This window comes from Mirounga leonina, unplaced genomic scaffold, assembly GCF_011800145.1.
Source record: "Mirounga leonina isolate KUSES-001 unplaced genomic scaffold, KU_Mleo_1.0 Mir_92, whole genome shotgun sequence".
Taxonomy (NCBI): Eukaryota; Metazoa; Chordata; class Mammalia; order Carnivora; family Phocidae; genus Mirounga; species Mirounga leonina.
The window spans coordinates 26,215,100-26,241,537 of NW_023270852.1; the positions used below are offsets into that span (position 1 = coordinate 26,215,100).

General features: G+C 44.1%; 1 protein-coding gene and 1 long non-coding RNA gene across 5 annotated transcripts in view; one reads left to right on the forward strand and one right to left on the reverse strand.

Moving 5' to 3' along the window:
- Positions 1-26,438, reverse strand: part of ME3 (malic enzyme 3) — a 194,548-nt gene that overhangs the window by 108,239 nt on the left and 59,871 nt on the right. For all 4 annotated transcript variants that reach the window (XM_034995432.1, XM_034995431.1, XM_034995433.1 and 1 more), the window contains one exon: positions 1,826-1,959. In XM_034995432.1, coding sequence (XP_034851323.1) covers positions 1,826-1,959 — 134 coding nt within the window. The remainder of the gene's footprint in view (positions 1-1,825; positions 1,960-26,438) is intronic.
- Positions 19,160-21,616, forward strand: LOC118004208. The gene is made up of 3 exons (XR_004677512.1): positions 19,160-19,384; positions 19,993-20,152; positions 20,842-21,616. It is a non-coding gene; the product is annotated as an uncharacterized LOC118004208 (long non-coding RNA).

Below are 26,438 nucleotides of genomic sequence, written 5' to 3' on the forward strand. Positions count from 1 at the left end.
CTTCCCAATTCTGCATTCAGTGATGTCGAATGGTAACCTGAAATCGGTCATGGTTGGGAGTATACGGGCAAATGCTACAAATCAGTGCTCCCTTGGTGTCCCAGAACCAGTTAGTAAACATTTACCAGCCTACCATGACCCTTATCCAAAAGAAGCTGGGGAGCCTCCTTAGCATTTCCCTGAGCACCTGCTGAAACAAGGGATTCTAGGAATGAGTGGGTTAGAGTAGTCAACAGAGCATCGGGAGCTAGCTCTCTGGAGCTCCCAGAATCAGGCATGACCCCCCCTGCTCCCTGGGCCTGCCACATCTTCCCTGGCATATAAGTAAGGTCTACCTAGCTGAAAAAAAAAAAAAACTGGAGAGGTAAGGATTTGGGACTTATAATTTTGAGGAAAGGGGATTTCACATTAGACTTTAATTCTTTGTAAATTTAACAAAAGAGGAAAGTTCAGGTTGTTCAAAGTTAGAGCAATGTGTAATGTTGTCAGTTGAATTCATTGTGTACTTTCTGGTTTGCTCTTCAGGGTACTAGACCTAGTATGAGTGGAATAAACAAGAGGGAAAGAGCATTTGACCTGGGCTGCAGTATGGCCTTGGAGTTAATGGGAGTGATATCCATAGTGTTCAGCCCTTCAGGAATAGAGGGCGGGGCGAATAGGCAGAGGTTTCCTTATCCCCTACCATTTAGAAGCAATGGCTACTGTGGGGGGAGCACAGGAAGGTGGGTGCAGGATCACCCTAACATGCTGCTGAGCTCTACCCCTAGGGGGCAGCCACACCTTCAAGGACCCCAAGTCTTGAGCATTAAGCTCTATAGATAGGCAGGGAAACCCATATCCTCCCCCTAAATTTCTGCTGGAGCCCATAGCAAGGTGCCATATTTATTTTACAAGCTTTTGCATAGTGCCTTCTGTTATAAGTTACAGTTACTATGTAAGTGTTCTGAGCACGTTAAAATACTAATGCATTTAAGCCTAATCATAACCCTATGAGTTAGATGCCACTGATAAACTCATGGTACAAATGAGGAATGACCTAGAGAGGCTAAGTAATTTTTGCTATTAAGTGGTAGAATGAGGATTTGAACTTAGTCTGACACTAGAGTCTAGTTTTGTAGCCATTAAGCTCCAATGCCTCCAGCTATGGCAGAGCAGAGCAGTTAAAAGCAGACTCTGGAGTGAACTGTGTTCAAATACTGGCTGTACCAATTCATAGCCATGTGATCTGGGAGCTCACTACCTTCTTTAGTGAAACTGACAAAGCGGACCCTGTGATCCCTCAGTTGGCTCTTCATGGAATATCCCCCCCTGGGAGAACCCAGAGGGGCGGCAGGGTTCTTAACGGTTCCCATAAACCTCTAACATATGACATCCTAGGTCCTTTCCAAGGTGTTGGGGTGCATTTCCGCTTTGCTCCCCCCACATTCTCTTCATACCAGGGACCTGGGCCATGTACCACTTCCTCGACACACTTGTCCCACTTGCTCCCCTTCTTCCTGCTGAGCGAAATGCCTTCCATGAACCCCACCACTGTTTGCTGAAGCCTTATCAGTGCTTCTCGGGCTGACGTGGATACCACCATCTCCCAGAGGCCCAACCAGATTGCACCTGTTGGAAGCCAGTCTCCCTTCCCAGTTCTGACTGTGCCTCTGTCATAACAAGCCCCATGGCTCAGGGAGACCACCACCCTGTCGAAGGTGGGGCCGGGGCTGGGATCTCTCAGGGCTCTCAGCCTTTCCTACTGGAGAGTACCAGAAAACCCGTGTGCCACAGGAAACACCTGAGCCCTGGGCTTGGGGGGAGAGAGCAGACTCTAGGCACTGACTTGTCCAGGTCGCTCTGCTGCCGCTCGTAGTATCTCATGATCCGCAGGAGCTGGACATCCTGGCTCAGGAAGCAGGGGGGGATCAGGCCGTGGATTCCAAGCTGCAGCCTTTCTTCCAGTGTGAAGGCCATCCCCTGAGAGAACAAGAAAGAAACACACGCACATGAAGGGATATGCGTGAAACTGAGGAACAGAGAGGTCCGGTCAGCAGACAGGCAAAAGTCACTGATTCAACAGTGGGCTCTGCATTCAAATCCCACCTCTGCCAATTAAACAGCTGAGCAATCTTGTGCCAGCTACTTTGACTCTCCTGATCTTCAGCTTCTTCGTGGAAAAAAGTGGGGAAAATATCTGCATTGTCAGCTTTTGGCGGTTAGTTTTTGTTTTTTTAAGATGTGTTTTATTTTTTAGAACAATTTTTGATTTATAGCAAAAATGGGAAGATAGTACAGAGAGTTCCCCTATATCCCCTCATCTAATTTCCCCTATTATTAATATCTTATATTGGTTCAGTACATTTGTGAGAGCTAATGAACCTAGAGTGACACATTATTATTAAGTAAACGCCAGGGTTTATTCAGACTTTTATTATTCCTTAGTTTTTCCCTAAGGCCCTTTTTGTTGTTGTTTTTGCACGATCCCACATTACATTTAGTCACCATGTCTCCTTAGGTTCCTCTGTCCGACAGTTTCTCAGACTTTCCTTGTTTTTGATGACCCTGACAGTCTTGAGGAGTACCGCTCATGTATTTCATACAGTACCCTTCTATTGGCATTGGTCTCCTTTTTCTCATGACTCTACTGGGGTTATGGGTTTTTAGAAGGAAGACCACAGAGGTGAAGTGCCATTTTGATCACATCAGATCAAGATCCATACTCTCAACATGATTTATCACTGTTGATACCAACCTTGATCATGACCTTGAATACCGGGCTGGGTTGTGCTTGTCAGGAATCTCTGCTGTAAAGTGACTTCTTTTTGTGGAACTCTTCCGCATGGGAGATTTGTCTCTTCTCCCCCATGTATTTTTATTCAATCACTTATTTATATTAGAATGGACTCATGGGTATTTATTTTATACTTTGGTTTATAAGCCAATACTCCTTTCTTTATTTTGTTACTCAAATTGTTTGTTACTCAGCTTTGGCCACTGGGAGCTCTTTCAGTTGGCTCCTGTATCCCTTTGACATATTCCCTTAATTCCTTCCTCCCTCCGCCTCTCCACTTCCCTCCTTCTACCTCCCTCCCTTCCTTCTCTCTCTCCCTCCCTCTCTCTTTTTTCTTTCTCTCTCTCCCTTCCTTCATTCCTCTTCCTTCCTTTTCTTTCTTCCTTTCTTCCTTCCTCCCTCCCTCCTTCCTTCCTTCCTTCCTTCCTTCCTTCCTTCCTTCCTTCCTTTCTTTCTTTCTTTCTTTCTTTCTTTCCTTCCTTCCTTCCTTCCTTCCTTCCTTCTCTTTCTTTCTTTCTTTCTTTCATTCTTTCCATCTACTTCTTACTTTCTGGGACAGGATGCTCCAGGCTCACCTTGTATATTGCCTGCCCCAGTCCTAGAATCAGCCATTTTTCCCGATGAGGCCTGATTCCTTCTCTGAAGCATGGTATGAGAACCCAAGATCTGGGCCCTACTTAATACATGTGCTACTTACTACTGGGGTTTTATTGTTTCCAGTCCCTCTCAGCTGAAAGAGCAAGGAAATGAATCTATACTAAGGTAAACATAACTTCCTACTAATGTCGCTAATCCATTACCACATGGATCGTTTTAGCCTCATCACTTCACTAATCTGTAAATTCTCGGGGCACCTGGGTGGTTCAGTCGTTAAGCGTCTGCCTTCGGCTCAGGTCATGATTCCAGGGTCCTGGGATCGAGCCCCGCATCGGGCTCCCTGCTCAGCAGGAAGCCTGCTTCTCCCTCTCCCACTCCCCCTGCTTGTGTTCCCCTCTCTCGCTGTGTCTCTCTCTGTCAAATAAATAAAATCTTAAAAAAATAAAAAATAAAAAATAATCTGTAAATTCTCACTCCACCCGTGAGAGACTTAGCTCCCGCCACTGTCATCCATGTACTTAGTTGCTGGATTCCAGTATACATGTATCAGAATCGTTAATTTACGCCACAATGGGAAACAACTTAGTACATTGGAGTATACTGTTTACGAGCTGTTCCTCTTGCCTTCAGTCTTACAAACTCCACTTATTTCCTGAGTTACTTAGGTCAGCACTTTCCCTCCCACCCCCTTCACTGAGGTTGTATCGCACATTTATAAAACAGTTACATTCTCCTGTCACAATCTGCCTTCCTGCCTGGGATCCAACAGCCTATTAAATGACTTGAGAAATTCTGGATACATTAAGATCCATTCTTGTACTGTAAAGTTCTATGAGTTTTGACAAATGCATAATATCATGAATCCATCATTACAGCATCATACAAAATAGTTTCACTGCTCCAAATATCCCATGTGCTTTACCTATTAATCCCTCCCTTCCTTCCCCAGGACCTCTGGCAACTACTGATTTTTTTTTTTTCACTATCTGGACAGTTTTGCCTTTTCCAGAATGTCAAACAATTGGAATCACACAGTATGTAGCCTTTTCAGACTAGCTTCTAACCATAAGCATGTAAGGTTCATCCATCCATTTTTGTGGCTTTATAACTCATTTCTTTTTTTGTTTTTTATAGATTTTATTTATTTATTTGAGAGAACATGAGCAGTGTGGGGGGAAGAGCAGAAGGAGAGGGAGAAGCAGACTCGTTTCTTTTTATCATGGGGTGACATTCCACAGTCTGTACTGTAGTTTGTTTCTCCATTTATCTATTCATCTTGGTTGCTTCCAGTTTTTGGTGACTATAAATAAAGTTGCTATAAATATTCATGCGCAGGTTTTTGTGTGGACATGAGTTTTCAAATCAGTTGAGTAAATACGTAGGAGTACAATTGCTAGATCATATGGTAGAACTATGTTTAGCTTTTTAAAGAAACTGCCAAATGGTTTTCTAAAGTGTCTGCACTGTTTTGCACTCTCACCAGCAGTGACTGAGTTTCTCTTGCCCCACACCGTCTCTAGCATTGGGTAGTGTCAGTTTTTTAAATTTTAGGTACTGTCATACTATTATTGTTTTAATTTGCAATTCCCTATTGGCATATTGATGTTGAGGATTTTTTCATATGCTTATTTTCCATCTGTATATCTTTTGGTAAGGTATCTGTTCAAATTTTTTGCCCATTTTTTGTTTTGTTTTCTTATCGTTGAGTTTTAAGAATTCTTTGATCAACAGTTTCAATGCAACCTGCATCAGAATTCAAATGGTCTCTTCTGTAGAAGTAGAAAAGTCGGTCCTCAAATTCATATGTAATAGCAAGGGGCCCTGAACAACCAAAACCATTTTTATTATTTAAAAAAAATTTTTTTAAGATTTTATTTATTTATTTATTTGGCAGAGAGAGAGACAGTGAGAGAGGGAACACAAGCAGGTGGAGTGGGAGAGGAAGAAGTAGGCTTCCCGCTGAGCAGGGAGCCCGATGTGGGGCTCGATCCCAGGACCCTGGGATCAAGACCTGAGCCAAAGGCAGCCGCTTAACAACTGAGCCACCCAGGTGCCCCCAAAACCATTTTTAAAAAGAAGATTCTGAAATATAACACAAAGCTACAGTAATCAAAATAGTGTGGTACTGGCATAAGGACAGATAAATAGATTGACAGAATAGAATCAAGAGTTCAGAAGTAAACTCATACATCTATGGCAAATTGATTTTTGACAAGGACACCAAGTCTATTCAATGGGGAAAAGAACAGTTTCTTAAAGAGTTGGTGCTGGGACAACTGCATTTCCACATGCAAAAGAATAAAGTTGGACCCCTACCTCACACCCAATACAAAAATTAACTAAAAATGGATCAGTAACCTAAAATATAGAGCTAAAATCATAAAACTCTTGGAAGAAAACACAGGGGTAAGTCTTCATGACCTTGGATTTAGCAATGAATTCTTAGAGTGATACCAAAAGCACTAGTAACAAAGGAAAAATTAGGTAAATTGACTTCATTTAAAAATTTTCGTGCAAAAAGGGGACTATTAAGAAAGTGAACAGGGTGCCTGGGTGGCTCAGTCGGTTAAGCATCTGCCTTTGGCTCAGGTCATGATCCCAGGGTCCTGGGATCGAGTCCTGCATCGGGTTCCCTGCTCAGAGGGGAGCCTGCTTCTTCCTCTGCCTGCCACTCCCCCTGCTTGTGCTCTCTCTCTGACAAGTAAATAAATAAATAAATATCTTTAAAAATAAGTTAAAAAAAAAAAGAAAGTGAACAGACAACCTACAGAATGGGAGAAATATTTGGAAATAGCATAAGGCATCTAATACCTAGAATCTATAAACAATTGCTACAGCAGAACAATCAACAAAAAGGAACCCAACTGAAAAATGGGCAAATAAATAACTTGAAAGTACCTCTCTCCAAAGAAGATTTATAAATAGCCGATAGCACATGAAAAAAAAAAATGTCAGCATCATTAATCAGCAGGAAAATGCAAATCAAAACTATAGTGAGGTACCATTTCACACCCACTAGGATGGCTGGAATAAAAGCAACAGTAAATAACAAGCGTTGATGAGGATGTGGAAAAAGTAAATACACTGCTGGTAGGAACAGAAAGTTTTGCAGCCTCTATGGAAAAATAGTTTAGCAGTCCCTCAAAAAGCTAAACCTAGAACTACCATATGACCCCAGCAATTCCACACCCAAGTATATCCCCAAAGGAATTGAAAGCAAGGACCTGAACAGACACTTGTACATCAACATCCAATGCAGCATTATTCACAATAGTTTCAAGATGGAATCAACCCAACATATGAACAGATCAACAAGATGCATACGTGTATAGTGAAGATTTCTTCAAACATAAAAAGGAATGAAGTTCCGATACATGCTACTTCATGGATGAACCTTGAAAACATCATGCTAAGTGAAATAAGCCAGACATGAAAGGACAAATACATGATTCCACTTACATGAAATACCTAAAATAGGCAAATTCATAAAGACAGAAAGTAGAGATTTTTATTTTTATTTTTTTTAGTAATCTCTATACCCAGTGTGGGGTTCAAACTCACAACCCCAAGACTGTGACTCCCATGATCCACCATTGGAGCCAGCCAGGTACCCATAGAAAGTAGATTAGAGATCACTAAGGGCCAAGAGGGGCATTGTGAGTTATTGCTTAATGGATACAGAGTTTCTGTTTGGGATGATGACGTATTGGAATGATGATGGCAATAGTTGCACAACACTGTGAGTACACGTCTCACTTGATTGTACGTAATTGTACACTCAAAAATGGTTAAGATGGCACATTTTGTTCTACTTTCCCACAACTTTAAAAAATTAATAATATATCCCCAAACCATTGAGTTGTACACTTTAAATGGGTGAATTATAAGTCCATAAATCTGTCTTACAAGAATTCTTTGCATGTTATGGATACAAGTCTTGCATTGCACATGTATTCTGTAAATATTTCTCTGAGTATGTGGCTTGTCTTTTCATTCTCTCACCAGAATCTTTCACAAACAAGCCTCTCCTGGTTCGGGCACTGGCAGAGAGACGGGGAATCAGTGGGGCGTCATGGAATCTGCTCCCTGGCCCCGTTAAGCCCTATGGAGACAGTGTCTGCTGGCAGGAATTCAGGGACTGTTCTCCAAGGGACACTGGGAGGCATGGGGACCACAGCTGTTCCACCTTTATCCCAACAGGATAAGGTGCCACCCATGGTGTAACGGAGACCTTTTCTATGTAGAACTGAGGCAGCACAACCTCGAAGATCCTGGCTTCCTCAGCCCCCTGGCTTTCTCATGAAGGGTCCTGGCAGTGATGACAGTAGGGAGCCCCTGAGGGGCTGCCACGGGTGGAGGACATCAACAAGGAAGGAATAATTAATGAATATGGTTAAGACGACCCTCATTGTATCCAAGGCTGAAGATACCTGGGGCAACTCTGGTTAAGCCCTCTATTCATAATGAGCCCCAGGTAACACTAGGTTCCTCCTTGAAGTGCAGAAAGCTGTGTGGGTGATAATCCAGACCTAGATTGTTCGAAGGGCAGTCTAGCTTCCCCCAGACCCCTTGAGGAGTGAAAGCTTGAAAAGGTAAGGAGCATCAGAGCTCCCCACATTGCTCTGCCAGCTGAAAAAGACCTCATCTACTATAATTACTACAAGCTCTCCTATAGAGACTTCAATAATGACAGGGAGACGTAAACCCGTATGTTGATCATCCACACCTTAGGGTTGTTGTGATCGTCCGCTCCAGGAAAGGGACTCTAATAAATACCCAATCTTTCCGTATCCTTACAACCACGCTGTGAGGAGGTTTTACAACCTCCACTTTCTAGATGAGAAGGCTAATAAGCAAAAGAGGTTCTCTCATGCTTTGGAAGTTGCATAGCTATTCCCCATATTTTATTGCTTCTTAACCAGGGTGCCTCTTATAATCAGTAAGTCCATTTAGTGGGATCATTTTCCTGTGATGATTTCTTTGACTAGAGGCAAGTGACAGAACCAAGATCTGATCACAGGCTGCATTCTTGCCGCTACAGTGTTTCCCTGCCAGGACCTTGGTGACATGGATCTCAGAAAATGTGAGTTGGGGTGGGGGTGGTGAGAGAGGAATAGAAAGGGAGAAAAATAAAGAAAAGAAGCAAATCAAAGTTTAGACTCCTTAGTTATTCCTAATTTTCTGTTTGTTGTTGTTTTGTTTTGCTTTGTAATTTAGGAATCTCTGGAACTATGAATACTGGGCTCCTCTAGTGTTTTTAAAAAGCAATAATGACACCTCAGCTTAATGAAAATCCTAAAAAGCTGTCCCTCCTCTCAGAAGAAGTCCTGGATGTTGGGAAAATTGGATAGCCACATGCAGAAGAATGAAACTGGACCATTTCCTTACACCACACACAAAAATAGACTCCAAATGGTTGAAAGACCTCAATGTGAGACAGGAGTCCATCAAAATCCTAAAGGAGAACACAGGCAGCAACCTCTTTGACCTCAAAGCAACTTCTTCCTAGAAACATCGCCAAAGGCAAGGGAAGCAAGGGCAAAAATGAACTATTGGGACTTCATCAAGATAAAAAGCTTTTGCACAGCAAAAGAAACAGTCAACAAAACCAAAAGACAACTGACAGAATGGGAGAAGATATTTGCAAATGACATATCAGATAAAGGGCTAGTATCCAAAATCTATAAAGAACTCATCAAACTCAACACCCAAAGAACAAATAATCCAATCAAGAAATGGGCAGAAGACATGAACAGACATTTTTCCAAAGAAGACATGCAAATGGCCAACAGACACATGAAAAAGTGCTCAATATCGCTCGGCATCAGGGAAATCCAAACCAAAACCTCAATGAGATACCACCTCACACCAGTCAGAATGGCTAAAATTAACAAGTCAGGAAATGACAGATGTTGGCGGGGATGCGGAGAAAGGGGAACCCTCCTACACTGTTGGTGGGAATGCAAGCTGGTGCAGGCACTCTGGAAAACAGTATGGAGGTTCCTCAAAACGTTGAAAATAGAGCTACCCTATGATCCAGTAATTGCACTACTGGGTATTTACCCCAAAGATACAAAAGTAGGGATCCGAAGGGGTACGTGCACCCCGATGTTTATAGCAGCAATGTCCACAATAGCCAAACTGTGGAAAGAGCCAAGATGTCCATCGACAGATGAATGGATAAAGAAGGTGTGGTATATATATACGATGGAATATTATGCAGCCATCAAAAGGAATGAGATCTTGCCATTTGCAACGACGTGGATGGAACTGGAGGGTATTATGTTGAGTGAAATAAGTCAAACAGAGAAAGACATGTATCATATGATCTCACTGATATGAGGAATTCTTAATTGCAGGAAACAAACTGAGGGGTGCTGGAGTGGGGGGTGGGGTGGGAGGGATGGGTGACTGGGTGATAGACACTGGGGAGGGTATGTGCTCTGGTAAGCGCTGTGAATTGTGCAAGACTGTTGAATCTCAGATCTGTACCTCTGAAACAAATAATGCAATATATGTTAAGGAAAAAAAAAGAAGAAGAAGAAGGTAGCGAGAGGGGAAGAATGAAGCAGGGGAAATCGGAGGGGTAGACGAACCATGAGAGACGATGGACTCTGAAAAACAAACTGAGGGTTCTAGAGGGGAGGGGGGTGGGAGGATGGGTTAGCCTGGTGGTGGGTATTGAGGAAGGCACATTCTGCATGGAGCACTGGGTGTTATGCACAAACAATGAATCATGGAACACTTCATCTAAAACTAATGATGTAATGTATGGGGATTAACATAAGAATAAAAAAAAAAAAAAAAAGAAGTCCTGGAACTGAAAGAAAGATCTACCCGAAGATAGGCTCCACTTTGAAAGTATGACTCACAGAGAATTCTCTACGTACTCTTCACACAAAGAATTCCAAACCTTTTCTTCATCAAAGCCCAAAGTCACCAGGTCATAAAACCCTGGTGCTGGCCACCAGCTTTGCAAGCTGGTGCAACACTGAGGTCCTTGATCATTTCGTAGGAAATTACCTGCCCTGGAGAGTGAGCACTTTCACCAAACACCATTAGGCAGGTGACTGTTCGCTGGCTTGGTAAAGACTGTGAATCGTCTCTTCTTGGCCCTGGGGGTCCCAGGGAGGCCCAGGCCCTGAATGATGACATCATCTTCGGTAATGACTGCTGTGGCGTTTAATAACAGCCCGCTTCTCTCTACAGGCTAAGTGTTTCTTTTGGCTGACTGCCACCAACTTCTTTTGTATTTGAGGAAAAAATTATGACTGTTTAGCAACTGGTAATTTCATGGATCTTTAAAAAAAAAATACTTCTAGAAGCTTCTTTTCATCCTGAAGCTAATGTTAAGGCAACTTCAGATTTACAAGTTTGTAAAGCAGAAATGCACTTTGCAGGTACCACGGCCTCCAAAATAGGATTGGCACAAGATGATTCACTAGCCTGTGGGAGAGACGTATTAGAATTCATATTTCTCTACAAAAGAAATACGCTTTCTTAATTGATACTCAAGACTCTTGGTCTGTATGTCAAAAAGTCACATAATTCCCATAAGGTATACCAGGAACCCTAACATAGATGTCGGGCTTGTACAACACGGAGGAGCTGGCAGTGGGGCCCTTATTCATTCTTATCACATTGAGAAATTACAGTTTCTGTGTGCCTGGTTAAAGAAAAGTCACGCATTATATTATCTAGGGTTTTTTTTTTTTAAGATTTTATTTATTTATTTGACAGAGAGACACAGCGAGAGAGGGAACACAAGCAGAGGGAGTGAGAGAGGGAGAAGCAGGCTTCCCGCCGAGCAGGGAGCCCGATGCGGGGCCCTATCCCAGGACCCTGGGACCATGACCTGAGCTGAAAGCAGATGCTTAACGACTGAGCCACCCAGGCGCCCCTATATTATCTAGTTTTAACAAAGCTCTCAAAATAGAACAAGTGGCTTTTGAAAAATGGCCAACTCTTTTAGTCATAGGTCAACCTTATGGTATTGAGCACATACCAGTAGGCACCTACAGCTGTTATGTTGAAACAACTGAAATGTTTCAATTGTTACAGAGCCACTGCTCTGATCACTCCCTCAGCCAAGTGTACCTCCCAACCAGCTCTGGCTTCTCTCAGGGAACCTTTGGACCTCCCCAAGATCCAATGGCCAAGGGGTTAGAGTTGGGCAGAGTGGATGGTCTCCAGACCCTATTCTATAACTAAGGGCCTGGGACTGTTTTGATTGGTCAGTGCCTAGGCTGTACCAGTGTGAATCTTTTAACTGTCACCCCTGACTTTCCCTAGTTTATCATCTTCTCTGAATGATCATCTCTGGCCCAGCTGCTGAACTCTACCCATGGGCTCAGCATTGCCCAAGTTCCCCGGACAAAACTTTCTGACATCAGAGAGATTTTTGAACAGACCCTACCGTCCAATGGCAGGGCTCAGAGGCAGCAAGCCACATGAGGCTGTGCCCCTGACCCAGCCTCCTGCTGTTTAGAGATCCAAGCTGCCCAGGGCCTGGTTCCTTATGACTTAGCTTTTCCGAGGGGAGGCCTCCCCGCCCCACTTGGTGATCTGCCTAGTGCCTCTGGATCCAGAGCCTTGCTGTATACAGGACAGTCTCTTCTCATTCATTCCACAAGCATCGAAGAGTTCCTACTTTGTGCCAAGATGACCATGTTAGACACTGGGGAGTCCCAAAGGAAATGGCAGCTGCTCACTGCCCTTGTAAGTCTATCAGAGGTGTCACGTGGATTAACACATAATGGAGATTCTGGGCGTCTGCCTTCGGCAAGCCACATCTCTGATTTCTTTCATATGTAATGGGATTCAATGAAACAATGCACGTGAAATGCTCAGCGCAGACCTTGGCACAGAGGAAGTGCTCAATGATGAGTGCTAGGTGTTCTCCTGATAACCATGACTATTTTGTTCACGGGGCGGGGTGGCATTAGAGAGTTCATTCGCAGATACTGGAGATAAGCCCTGAGGGGGTGCTAAGAAGCAGATGCTTCAAAGCAGCTCACACAGGCCTGCAGCACAATAATATCATCATCAATAACAACAGCAACCATTACCTCTATTGAGAACCCACTGGGCTAGGTCAGGCACCGAGATAGGCACCTTACACTTGGCATCTCTAATCCTCACAGCAACCCTGGGTTAGGAATCCAGTGATTACTATCCCCACGTGTGGACTCAGAAACTGAGGCCAGAGGGGTAATTGCCCAAGGTCACACAGCGAGTTGATGGAAGAACCAGGAGCAGAACCCAGGTCCATATGTTCCCAGAGTTCACACTCTTTCCTCTGAGCTGACCAACTGCTCCTGAGAGTTCACAGATTAAACAGGTTTTTGATCAAATTGGCTTTTATTTGAGTAGGGATGAAGGTATTCTGCTTCTCCAAGTAGAGTCAGTGACCTTAACAGTGCAGCTACTGCCGAGTGATCCTCAGTCTCAGCCCTGGGCCAGTCAGCCCATTGGCAAACAGGTGTGCGTGTGCCTTGGAGATCACATGACACACATACAGCCAGGTTCCCTCTGACCCACATTACGATGGAAGGAAGGGGAGCAGACACGTGTGTAACTGTAAAGGCGCTCTGTTCCACCACCATTACATCAGGCTTGGAGCGGACTGCTTCTGCCATAACCCGCTTCCTCCATCAGTCAGCTGAGAGGAGCTACAGCTGCGACATCTGTGCGCCACCAGCCCCCCAGCTGTGCAGTGAAGGCTGATGAGCTGCTGCAGGACCAAAGGCACTTCCTCCGCCTTTTGCATAGTACTTCATGACTCCATCTGTTTGGATTTTGAGGAGTTAGGGGGACATGAACTCCTGGAGGTAGGAAGCGGGGTTACGGAGGAGGTTGCTGTTCTCTCACTGAACCTCCCCCCCCAGGTTTATGAGGGCCCCTGAGCACACTCCTGGGATGACTATTTGGGGGTCTTAGAAAATCATGCACTGGGAAGTCTTAGCAGACGCAGACCCAAAAATGGCCTCCCCCTGGGCCCCCCCGCCCCCACAGACATACTTCTGTGATCGGTGCAAAATGTAAATTCCCGAAAGTGGAGGATACACAGCTCATTAGTGCCCAGAACTAACCCTAACCCAGTTTGGGGCTCAAAGCCTGGGCTTTGGTTCTGTGGGCTGCAAATGCACAGAGGCTGCCTGTGACCTTTCCATCTGTGATGTACGGAGAAATTCTTGTTCTGGTGGGAAATACAATCCCATTTTCCTTCCATGGGATAAGGACTGGGACATGGAGGTGCTGTGAGTACACAGTCAGTATGGGGGAATGGGAAGGGAACTGCAGGCAAAAGTTCTACATTCGGTTCCTCCATTTTCAGGCTGTGTGATCCTGGGGAGGTTACCGCACCTCTCTCAGTCTGCTGCCTTCACTGGGTGGTGTGTGAGCCAAATGAGAATGTGGATGTTGAGATTTCCTAAATTCAAAAAAAGTGGCAGAAAGGCTAAAAAAAAAAAAAAATTGCAGTTTCAAATCCCTATGGGTTCAGGAATCTAAGCAATTTAGCAATTGCCCTTGATGATATTTATTCCCTTTCTTGTCTCTTTTCCCTTCAAGACAGTAACTTCCTTGAGGACAGGGATTATGACTATATGAGCCGGGTGCCCCTTCCGCCTAGTATGACTTGCATATTTTTATTGCTTTATTATCTCTGAAATGGTCTCAGAGGGTTCATGTCATTTGGTCCTAGACAGGGCAGGTGTTATTATGCCCATTTATGGAAGAGGAAATTGATTGTGGCTCAGATGGGTCAATGACACGCTAAGAACATGTGGCTAATATACACTGTTCAAAAGCATGTGAGAATAGTGGCTATTTCAATTGTTTGGCCATCGGAAGACTGGTGAATGCACAATTGCTGGATAAGGACCAACATGCAAGAGAAATGGAAGAAACCCACTCCTGAAATAATTGGCGACTTTAGGATTTTGTCCTAAGCGAACGAGGGGAGAGAGGTAGATAGTTGGAAGGCTTATGAATCATTCTCTTGGCAAACTCCCTGTGGCGGTTTGAAAGCCTTATGACCCTTTCTTCCCAAGAGACTATTATTTAAAATTTAAATAATATTGTTCTTGGCACCTTGGTGGCCCTCTTACTCAGCTGGCCCCCCATAGGGTAACAGCAGAGGAAGGTGACAGACAGGGGAGCTACTGAGGGCAAGGGAGGACCGCTTCCTTCCTCCCACAACACAGGCCCAGCCTGAGAGGCCTGGGTCAAAAAGTGAACTATGACCAGGAAGAATCAAACAAACAGACCCATTTGGGAGGGTCTCTGAATAGGCATTGTACATGTATGCCTGATGGGTGCGGGTGAGTGGGTGGGGGTACCAGAACAGCACGTGAGACTGCCCAAGGACAAGTTCATCCAACAGGACAATGGTCCAGCAGGTCACTGTTAACCTGTTCCAGCCCTGATTTCAACCAAATCCTCCTCCTCTGCCTCAACTTTGCCACCTGATCACCTGATCAGGAAGGAGGGCATTTTGTCCTAGGACACACAGGAGACCAGTGTAACCAGCCTCCTTCTCTGTCATGACATCGGGAAGCAGGAGTTCAAGACCCGGAGTCATTCTGGACTAACTTTATAACAACTGTTTTTATTTAACTGCCTCTTTAGGTTTTACAGAGCAGGTTTATTTCCTTTGCTATGTTTGACAAGCCCCCAAAAGGAAAAGAATATGTGTATGACAGTGGTTCCAAACGTTGCTACCCATTAAGAACCACCTAGGGAGCTGTTAAACGCCCAGATCACATCCCACCCCATCAAGTCAGAATTCTGGGGACAGAAGCTTAGATGAGGAGTTTCTAAAGGTCCATGGGTTGCTCCAAGGTACAGTAAAGTTTGGGAACCACTGCCCTATAAGGCAGGCTATGGAAGTGTTATGCCCGTTTTGCAGATGGTAACACTGAAGCTAAGGGAATTAAATGATTTGCCTAAAATCAAGGCCCTAGCAAGTTGTGGAAATGGGACTTGAACTTTGAATTCCATTTCAAATTGTTGGTTCATTAATTTTTTCAGTAACTTTTCATTTAATAAGTTTGTTTTGAGGATTAGCCACATAATAGGCACCTAATATACAGTGAGAGACCAAATATATATGACCTCTGTTTCCATGGAATTTCAGCCTAGTGATCTTTGCATTCAAACCAGTGTCCTTTATACCCCTTTGTATTTGGGAATTAATTTGGAATTATGCAGACTAGTTTAGTGCCTGGCAGGCTGGGGTGCTCAGCAAAATAGCACTAGTGGTATTTTTGCTGGAGTTCAAGTACAGATTGGCCCATGAGAGGCCACAAAGGAGGAGGGAGATGAGGCTTTGAAGTCACTGGCCCTGGATTCAAACTGTGGCTCTGCCCCCACCAGCTGTGTGATCCTGGACAACTATCTTAACCTCTCTGATCCTTAGTTTCCTCATTTGTGGAATGAAGATAATATAATTTCACAAGATTGCCGTTAGAACCAATTGAAACCCCCTGCATAGTGTGCCCAGCTAATGGCCGGCACATCTGAGGCACTCAGTCAACAGAGCTGTGACTGGGTCCTTACTAGATGCCGAGTGTGGTAAAGAAAGCAAGGATGCGTGAACGGCATGCTCCTGAGAGGCACAGCAGCCTAGAGTGTCCTTAGAATTTCCCCTCCTGTTTATTCTTCCCTCTCTAATCTCTATCCTCAATCCACTATATTCATCTTCCTCGGTGCTCACAGTTAGGGCCCCCAAATTTCAGGGTAAATCCTGGAATTTAAGAGAAAGTGCCCGATAAATTTTAATTAGTAATGAGGACTTGATGCAAATCTAAAATTAATGAGAGAAGCTCAAAAGGGACTGGATTGAAAGTTAAAAGTTCCAGTACCAGGAATGCTATCTGAACTGTATTTCCATTTTAAAATCAGATTTATATTAAAAGAAAAGTAAAGGAAGTGTAGAACCTCAAGCTCACATGGCTTGTTTCTGTTTGTTTCACAGCACTTCGTTTCTATAATCAGCACTGAACTGGTGCTTTATTCCTCCGTGAGATAGAATCTCATTTTTTGCACTTAATGAACTTGAAAGTCTTTTAAAAAAGTTCTCGCTTCATAAACATTATTAGCTCTGGGATCTGCATGTTTAGGGACAACATGTACACAATCAAATAGCTCTTTCCCACCGACGGCTTCTGGACAGGGTGGGGGGGATTCCTGCACAGGTGGCATGGCTGGTCTAGAGCAACCCGGTCTACTCTGAAGGAAGACCTGCAGATGGCTCGAAATAAACAACTCTATGCCTAAGGCCATATTTACTGACATTGAGCTACTGGCCTCTTCTAAGACCCACATCCTGTGCTAAGTGAAATCAATATTTAAAGTCTTCTTTAAATGACCTACTAATAGCTGGCTGACTCCATACATCATTGAATGACTGACTGGGTCATTATGGAATAGTCTGGAATATTCAATTTGTAAGTTAGTCTATATATTATAACTTAAATGAATAAAGATAGTAGTACTATTTCTTGGTGCCTACTAAGGGACAGGCTCGTGGTAGGTGTTGAATGAACCAACGTACCATTTCAATTTTCTCCTTCCACAGTACCATATGAAGTAACACATGTGCCCAACGTGATGCAGTTAATAAGCTGTAGAGCTGGACTAGAAACCCAGGCCTGGGTGCCACTGAAGTTCATACTAGTGATTGCTATTTTGCTCACACTGCTTTGGACCGTGTTCTGTGCTGTGGTTTTGCACATTCTGCACTAACCTTCATCAGCCCCATTAAAGGCGAGGTTTGATCCGTCTACTGAAGTGAGTGTTTCCTGGCTGGCCTCATCCCTTTTACCTTTAATACCTTCTTGAGAGAGAAAAGTGGGACACATGTAGCAACACTCAATAAATTCTCCCCAAAGGTAGGGGGAATGACAAGGCCTGGGAACAGAAATGAATTCTGCTCCCCAGAAGAACGAAATAGAGCAATGTTTGTCCAACTCAGCCAAACTCTGGCTGTGAAATCAATTTAGTAGGGAGTAACCACCATTTTAAAAGATGATAGGGGCGCCTGGGTGGCTCAGTTGGTTAAGCGTCCAATTCTTGATCTCAGCTCAGGTCATGATCTCAGGGTCGTGAGTTCAAGCCCCATGCTGGGCTCCACATTGGGAGTGGAGCCTACTTAAAAAAAAAGATGATAAAGACTTGAATAGAAAATATCAGGTTGCATTAGTAGTAGTAGTAAGGGTAGGCACTGTTTTGCCCACTGTTTACATAGTTGCCTGTGTGAGTGTGTGGGCACATGTGTAATGTGCATCTGTGGGTGCTGGCCTGTGATGTAAAGTGTACTTTTAACTGCAAGTGTAGCTTTAACATTTGAGAAACACTGTAGCACAGGAGAGTGATTATCAGATTGCCGGTTTGAATCCCAGCTCTGACCCTTCCGAGGGGCATGGCCTAGGTACCTTACCTAACTTTTCAGGTTTCAGGTTCCTCCTCTGTAAAACGGATGGTAACAGTACCTATTTCATAACATGCGTCATGTGCAGCAGGGTGTCTGACACTTAGTAAGGACTCACTAACTAAATGCCAGCGATTATTATATTAAATACAGCAGTTTGGGTGATCAATTGGTGGCAGGCAAGGGCAATGCTTTGCATCATGTCCCAGAATCATTTAAATTCCAGATGCATATATCCATCTGCTCCCTGGGCATCCCCACCTACATATCTCATAAGCCCATCAAATACCACATGCACCAAATCAAACTCATCTCCCTTGCCAGACCTCCATCATGCATTCTCTCCTCAACATTAGAACCACTCATGAGCCCAGGCGAAACTTCAGAGGCATCCTGTGTTCCTCACAACTCAACCCATATAGGCAGTCATTGCTAAGTCCAGGTAGAGTTTTATTTCCTGAATGGTTCCAGTTCTTCCTCTCTTGTCCAGCTTGCTCATGCTCATCCTCCTATTCTCTTCAGTATCATCCCTGGTCTCTAATAAATGAATGGTTCTTCAATAGCTGGGCTCTGGGCTCAGCTACAGTCACCCAAGCTCTCATTGTCCTGCTCCTGGAATGCACCTTCTAGAACTTCTGCCAGACATTTTCCAAAAACAAATTAGACAATTTCACTTCCTAACCTAAAACATCTTTATCAAGAATGCTTTTCTCACTGCTGTCTCTGTGGAGATGTCCACTATCTGCCCATTCTTCTTAACCTACTCATCATTCATTCATTCATTCATTCATTCAACTAGCACATTTTGTGTGACATGCACAATTCTAGATACAGGTTTAAAGTGAGAGGAAAAAGCCCGAATCTCATGTTCCAGTAGGGGAAATTAACATAGAAGATAAAAGACAAAGTGATTTGTTATTCAAACAAAGTTACAAAACAAATGTGATGACATTCATTTGACAAAAATTTCTTGAGCACTTAATCTGGGCAAGGCAGTGTGCTAGGCTGGGGATACAGCTGTGAAAAAGAGAAGTTCCAATGCCAGCAAGGAAGATACTTATTAAATAAATGATTACCCAAGGAATCCTTTTATGATAAGAAACACTACAGAGCAGATGCAGAGGATGCTATTAAAGCATGGGAGGAACTGGGAGCCCTGATGTAGCTTCCCCTGGGGGGAAGGTGATTAGGAAAGCCTTTCCTAAGGAAGCAACACTGGAGATGAGATATGAAAGCTAAACAAAGAGTTAATTAGGCCAAGTGCCATGGCAGAGTTGAGCAGAGAAACACTCTTAAGTGGAGAAGGAACAGCATGTTCAAAGGCTTGGGAAGGGGAAAGGAACACAGGTAGGACCAAGATGGTGCAGCATGTGGGTGACTCTGCTAAGGACTTGGGTTTTCAGCCTCTGGGCAATGGGAAAACACAGAAAGGTTTGAAACAGAAAAGATATAATTAACTTCACAGCTTTTTGTTTGTTTATTTTTGCAAATGATTGCTTTAGCTACAGTGAGGAGAATTTTTGGAGGGACTAAGAATGTGTTAATAACTTGGGAGATTCCTGCAATAGTCCCGGTAAAAGGTAACAGCAGTTTGGACTAGAACGGTGGGTGCAGATGGAGAGAACTAGAAGGATAAGAGATGTACAGAGGAGATAAGATGCACAGGAGCTGGTGACAGACGATGTTTGGGGTTGAGTGGGAGGGGAAGGTCAAGGATCACTGCCAATATAACCAGATAGATGACTGTGGGGACACCAAACAATGAGGACCAGGATATTTGGGGAAGGGGGTGGAAGGAGGGGAGCACATCTCAAATTCTACTTGATACACATTGAGTCTGACAGCCTGTGAGACAGCCACCTGAAGGTGTCAAGTAGGCAGCTGGACATCTATACATCTGGGCTGTAGAGAGAGGACTAGAGAATGAATCTGAAAACTGTTAGCAAACAGGTAGTAACTGAGACTCCACGGAGAGAATTTAGAGTGGGGAAAGAGCCTAGGTCTGAGCCTGGAGAAAAATCCAGCATTTGAAGGCTGGATAAAGGAGGATAGGCTGCTGGAAGAAGCTGATAAGGGACAGCTGAGAGGCAGAAGGGGAACCAGAAGTTGGGTTGTCACAAGATGGCCAAGGAGGAGCATTTCAAGAAGGAAGGAAGGAGTGGTTAACACTGCTGAATTTCTCTGAAAGGTCAAGTAACATGAGGACTGAAAACCATCCACTGGATTCAGCAAAGAGCTGATCCCCTGTAAGCCAGTGAAGGTGGGCTCCAGGAAGACTGGAGTGCTGGAAAAGAGAGCAGGAGGTGAGGAAACAAACAGCAAATGCACACAACTCTCCAAAACTAAAGGTGAGTGGTATCAGGCGCAGAGGCTTGAGCATGTTGAAAGGCTGATGGGGGGAATTCCTCAAGGAGGGAGAGAATGAGAGCCAGAGTCTGGGTGGAGAGGTTTGAGGAGGTCCCCTTAGTGGCTATAACAGGACGGAAGGAAGCACGGACACATGGAGGTGCTGTGCGCTTCCATACTCCATGCAGAAATCATCTGCAGGAGGGGAGGGTTGGTGATGTCAGAGTGGAGAAGTTTTGAAAGAGAGGTTGGGGAGAGTGTGAGAACAAGGTGATCAGAGAACCATGAGAGTTCTGAGCCCCAAGAAGGCCTCTGTTGATGCTTAAATGTATAGTTGTTCACTTTCTTCTGTTGCACATTTTCCTCTGGCACGGCTTGACTGCCTGCCACAGGCATGGAGAAAGCGAGCACTGGGTTTATCCAGGGTTGTGATTTTTCTCAAGAGTACAGTGAAAGATAAAGGCACACAAAATCTGGGGTACTGCCAGGAGGAGTGGGAATGGTGGACCATGGACTCCAACCTGGACTGGATTAGGTAGGTGGCCAGGAGCGATGACTGGGACAGGTAGGTGGGTGGGTAAGGCAGATTGTGCAGGAGATGGGAAACTGTGGGGAGCGCAGAGGGTTGGCCAACCACACAGTGTCTCTGGTCGGAGAGTGTCATTAGAATCACCGATTTCTATGATTCCAGGATTTCTGTGATTCACATGGAGGAATTTCACTCAATGCCAAGGTCCAGGGTGTGACTCTGGGAGCAGCTGCGGGGGGAATGCAGAGGAAACGTTTCCTGGTTGGGAGAGGCCAGGGTGTTGGAGGAGCCAGCCGTGCTGATGCTGAAATCGTCCAAGATGATGGCAGGACTGGGTGGAGAAAGTCTGTAAGCTGGTGCCAAAATCCTCAAGGAATGAAAGGTGGTAAGTGACGGTGATGAAAAGGAGAAAAGGTCAGTATCTCTAAATAGCACATCTCTTAGAGAAGGGAAGCAGACTGTGGAAGTTATTTGTTTGTTTAAATAGGAGGATGGGAGAAGGCAGTTCTAAAATAAGAGGAAATGAAAGGATGCTTACCTATATCCTGACTTGGAGGGCTGGGGAGTGTGAAAAGAGGTGTGAGAGCGGTTAACAAGAAGTCAACTCAGGGTGAGGGTTATAGATGTTAATAGATGGAGTTGGAGAGCATGTTCTGGAAGGGACTGAAGATATAAGGGAGGTTGTTTTTCCTGTAACCCAAGTGGAAGTGTATGAGGCAGGGAATGGAAGGCTGGGCCAGGGGCAAGGATATATAGACATGAAGTCTGATTGAGAAATAGATGCAAACAGAGCAGGAGTTGGGGGTGTGAAGAAGGGGAAAACAAAAACAAAAGGGGTCACAAATATGGTGACTGCAAAGGCAGTTAAATCTAAGCTAAGATTAGGCAATCTGGAAGAAATGGATGCATTCCTAGAGATGTATAAACTACCAAAACTGAACCAGGAAGAAACAGAAAACCTGAAGAGACTCATAGCCAGCAAAGAAATTGAAACCATAATCAAAAATCTTCCAACAAACAAGAGTCCAGGGCCGATGGCTTCCTAGAGGAATTCTACCAAACATTTAAAGAAGAATTAATACCTATTCTTCTGAAGCTCTTTCAAAAAATAGAAGGGGAAGGAAAACTTCCAGACTCTTTCTATGAGGCCAGCATTACCTTGATCCCCAAACCAAAGACCCCAACAAAAAGGAGAGTTACAGACCACTATTTTGGATGAACATGGATGCCAAAATTCTCACCAAGATACTGGCCAGTAGGATCCAACCATATATTAAAAGGATTATTCACCATGACCAAGTGGGATTTATTCCTGGGCTGCAAGAGGTGGTTCCATATCCACCAGTCAATGTGATACATCACATTAATAAAAGAAAGGACAAGAGCCATATGATCCTCTCAATAGATGCAGAAAAAGCATTTCACAAAGTACAGCACCCTTTCTTGATCAAAACTCTTCACAGTGTAGGGATAGAAGGTACATACCTCAATATCCTAAAAACCATCTATGAAAAACCCACCGTAAATATCATGCTCAATGGGGAAAAACTGAGAGCTTTCCCCCTAAAGTCAGGAACACATCAGGCATGTCCACTCTCACCACTGTTGTTCAACATAGTACTAGAAGTCCTAGCCTCAGCAATCAGACAACAAAAAGAAATCAAAGGCATCAAAATCAGCAAAGATGATGTCAAACTCTCACTCTTTGTAGATGACATGATACTCTATGTGGAGAACTCGAAAGACTCCACCCAAAAACTGCTAGAACTCATACAAGAATTCATCAAAGTGGCAGGATATAAAATCAATGCACAGAAGTCATTTGCATTTCTATACACTAACAACAAGGCAGAAGAAAGAGAAATCAAGGAATCAATCCCATTTACAATTGCACCAAAAACCGTAAGATACCTAGCAATAAATCTAACCAAAGAGGCAAAGAATCTATACTCAGAAAACTATAGAACACTCATGAAAAAAATTGAGGAAGACACAAAGAAATGGAAAAACATCCCATGCTCACGGAAGAACAAATATTGTTAAACAAATACTGTTAAAATGTTGATGCTGCTTAGAGCAGTCTATACATTCAATGCAATCCCTATCAAAATATCATCAACTTTATTCATAGAACTGGAACAAATAATCCTAAAATTTGTATGGAACCAGAAAAGATCCTGAATAGCCAGGGGAATGTTGAAAAAGAAAACCAAAGCTGGTGGCATCACAATCCTGGGCTTCAAGCTGTATGACAAAGCTGTAATCATCAAGACAGTATCGTACTGGCACAAAAACAGACACAGAGATCAATGGAACAGAATAGAGAGCCCAGAAATGGACCCTCAACTCTATGGTCAACTAATCGTCGAAAGCAGGAAAGAATGTCCAATGGAAAAAAGACAGTCTCTTCAACAAATGGTGTTGGGAAAATTGGACAGCCACACATAGAGCAATGAAACTGGACCATTTCCTTATACCATACACAAAAATAGACTCAAAATGGTTGAAAGACCTAAATGTGAGACAGGAATCCATCAAAATCCTATAGGAGAACACAGGCAGCAACATTGGCCGCAGCAACTTCTTGCTAGACAGGTCTCCAAAGGAAAGGGAAACAAAGGCAAAAATGAACTATTGGGACTTCATCAAGATAAAAAGCTTTTGCATAGCAAAGAAAACAGTCAACAAAACCAAAAGACAACGACAGAATGGGAGAAGATATTTGCAAATGACATATCAGATAAAGGGCTAGTATCCAAAATCTATAAAGAACTTATCAAACTCAACACCTAAGGAACAAATAATCCGATCAAGAAATGGGCAGAAGACATGAACAGACATTTCTGCAAAGAAGATATACAAATGGCCAACAGACACATGAAAAAGTGCTCAACATCACTTGGCATCAGGGAAATCCAAATCAAAACCACAATGAGATATCACCTCACACCAGTCAGAATGGCTAAAATTAACAAGTCAGGAAATGACAGATATTGGCAAGGATGTGGAGAAAGGGGAACCCTCTTACACTGTTGGTGGGAATGGAAGCTGGTGCAGCCACTCTGGAAAGCAGTATGGAGGTTCCTCAAAAAGTTGAAAATAGAGCTACCTTAAGACCCAGCAATGCACTACAGGGTATTTACCCCAAAGATACAAATGCAATGATCCAAAGGGGTACGTGCACCCCAATGTTTATAGCAGCAATGTCCACAATAGCCAAACTATGGAAAGAGCCTAGATATCCATCGACAGATGAATGGAAAAGAAGATGTGGTGTGTACATAGTGGAATACTACTCAGCCATTAAAAAAATGAAATCTTGCCATTTGCAGTGACGTGGATGGAAATATTGGGTATTATGCTAAGCAAAATAAGTCAATCAGAGAAAGAAAATTATCATATGATCTCACTCCCATGTGGAATTTAAGAAACAAAACAGAGGATCATAGGGGAAGAGAGGAAAAAATAAAACAAGACAAAACCAGAGAGGGAGGCAAACCGTAAGAGACTCTTAATCTCAGGAAACAAACTGAGGGTTGCTGGAGGGGAGGAGGTGGGGGGATGGGGAAACTGGGTGATGGACATTAAGGAGGGCACGTGATGTAATGAGCACTGGGTGTTATAGAAGATTGATGAATCACTGACTTCTACCTCTGAATTCCTCACTGCCCCTTCCATGCTTTGGCTCCCACTGTCCTGGAGTGTCCAGCCTCAATCCTCTGGTAAATCTTACTCATCCCAAGCCTAACTCACGTCTTAGCCCTGGGATAAAGCCCTTTAGCTACTCTTGTCCACCCCTTCCTCCATTTCCCAAAATGTTTTCCATTCTTAAAGTCAGAATCACACCCCAAAAGAAAGACAGTGGAAAAGGCCATCCTTCAGCCTTTGTGTTCGCAAGTACCCTCCTCCACTACCAGAGACCTGGTAGGACATAAAATTGTAATTATGAGAAAGTAAACTGTGGCTCATCTAAAAAGAAGGCAGAACAATAGTTGTTCCTAGAACATTGGAAAAAAGGATTCCTTCTCTTTTCTTTTTAACTTTCGGGTTCAAGTATAAGCAAGGGTTCAGCTGGAAAGCTGTGGGTTAATACTGTTGTAGTTAATGACTGGCCATGTAGCCATAGGCAAGTTACTCAACTTCTCAGAGCCTCAATTTATTAATCTGTAAATGGGCTAATAATACCAATTCCACAAGGTCATCAGAAGGTCGTTTAAATCATTTGTGTATTCATTCAACATATTTATTGCGTGCCTTACTGTGTGTCAGGCACTCTGCTAGGGGCCGGGCTATGGCAGTGCACAAGACAGGTAGAAACCTTGCCTTCCTGGAGCCTGCAGATCAGAGGGAGAGATATTACAGAAATAATATCACAGTAATTGCCTGTGTAATAATCTAGGGAGCCAGGCACCAAGCTTGGCGTCTGGTTCAGATGCATTCCCAATACACACTAAGTTAGTTCTCTCACTTTCTTAACTTCACGCAGAGGGAGGTAACACGTCCTGTTTGCAAGTCCATGCGAGTTCCTTATTTCCGAAGTGGTCAGGGCTCTCGCTGTAAACAGGTGCCATGTCAGGCCCTCACAAACACAGATGGGGCACTGAGAAGACCACTGCAAGGTGACTAAATTCATGTTCTCTCCAGGCTCCTGAGTCAAAGGAGACTCAGTAGAAAATGACCACATCAAGTCACATACCTCAACCTCCAAAAACCTGTGGCTCACTAGAGAAGAAAGGGCAAACACTAACCGATGGGGTAAGGCATTGTTCCAGGCCCTGGGCCATGAGGGGGCAAAAATGGCAGCCTCCAGTGGGGCCTGGGAACACTGCGACTGCCCTCTCCACGGCCCGTCCATCCACTGGAATATGAAGGGTGGGGGAGGGCCCTTGACTAATGTGCTCAATCCATTTCTGGTGAAAGAAAGCCTGGGTTTCCCTCAAGTTCCCTCATGAGTGACAATGGAAATTAAAGACCTCTGGGCACAAAGGCTTTCTTAACTCCCTAGTGCCCTAGGACAAAAGAATCAGGCCCAGGCGCTGTCCCTGCTCTCTGTGGGGTGGTGGCTATGTGTCCTGAGCCGCTGGAGAGAGATGTCCTCCCCTGCCCTTTGTCACCTCCCAGGACCTGCTCTGTGTCCTTGGCACCTGCACCGCTGGGGAGACCACCTGAGCCGGGAGGTCCGAACACAAAAGCTCCTTCTTTTATTCCTTTAGCAGCAGATGGTAGGGAATAAATCTTGCTGGCCTGAGATTAGCAGCATCCTTATTTTGGACACTGGCTAGAGAATCAGTTGCTCTCTCCTCTCTTGGTGCTGACTTCTCTGTCACCGACACAGCCCTAGAGCTCTAAAAATATCTGTCAGATTTACTGCAAGTGTTTGTTTACAAAAGTCTGACTCCCCATTTAGACTCTTAGGTTTCCTTATGGCAGGTACTGTGTCTTACTTATTTTTACCTTAGTGCTTGTGTTGTAGTAGGAGCTTAATAAAATATTGGTCTTTAGGGCTGGACAACAGGATTAGGAGATGCCAATGTGGACTTGAAGGACTCTGCTGGGTCCTCAGAGTTTCCACAGAGGTGTGAAGCAGGGAGTGTCATGGGAATAGGGGTCTGTCTTGCTTCGGGTGTGCTGCCCCCCAGCACGGTGACAGGGTGAGGGGCTATGGCACTCTTGCACATGGCCCCAAACCGGGAGGGGGCTCAGCCCACACAGGACCTCAGTGTTACTGTGGGCAGAAGGGTCATGGACACTATCAAAGA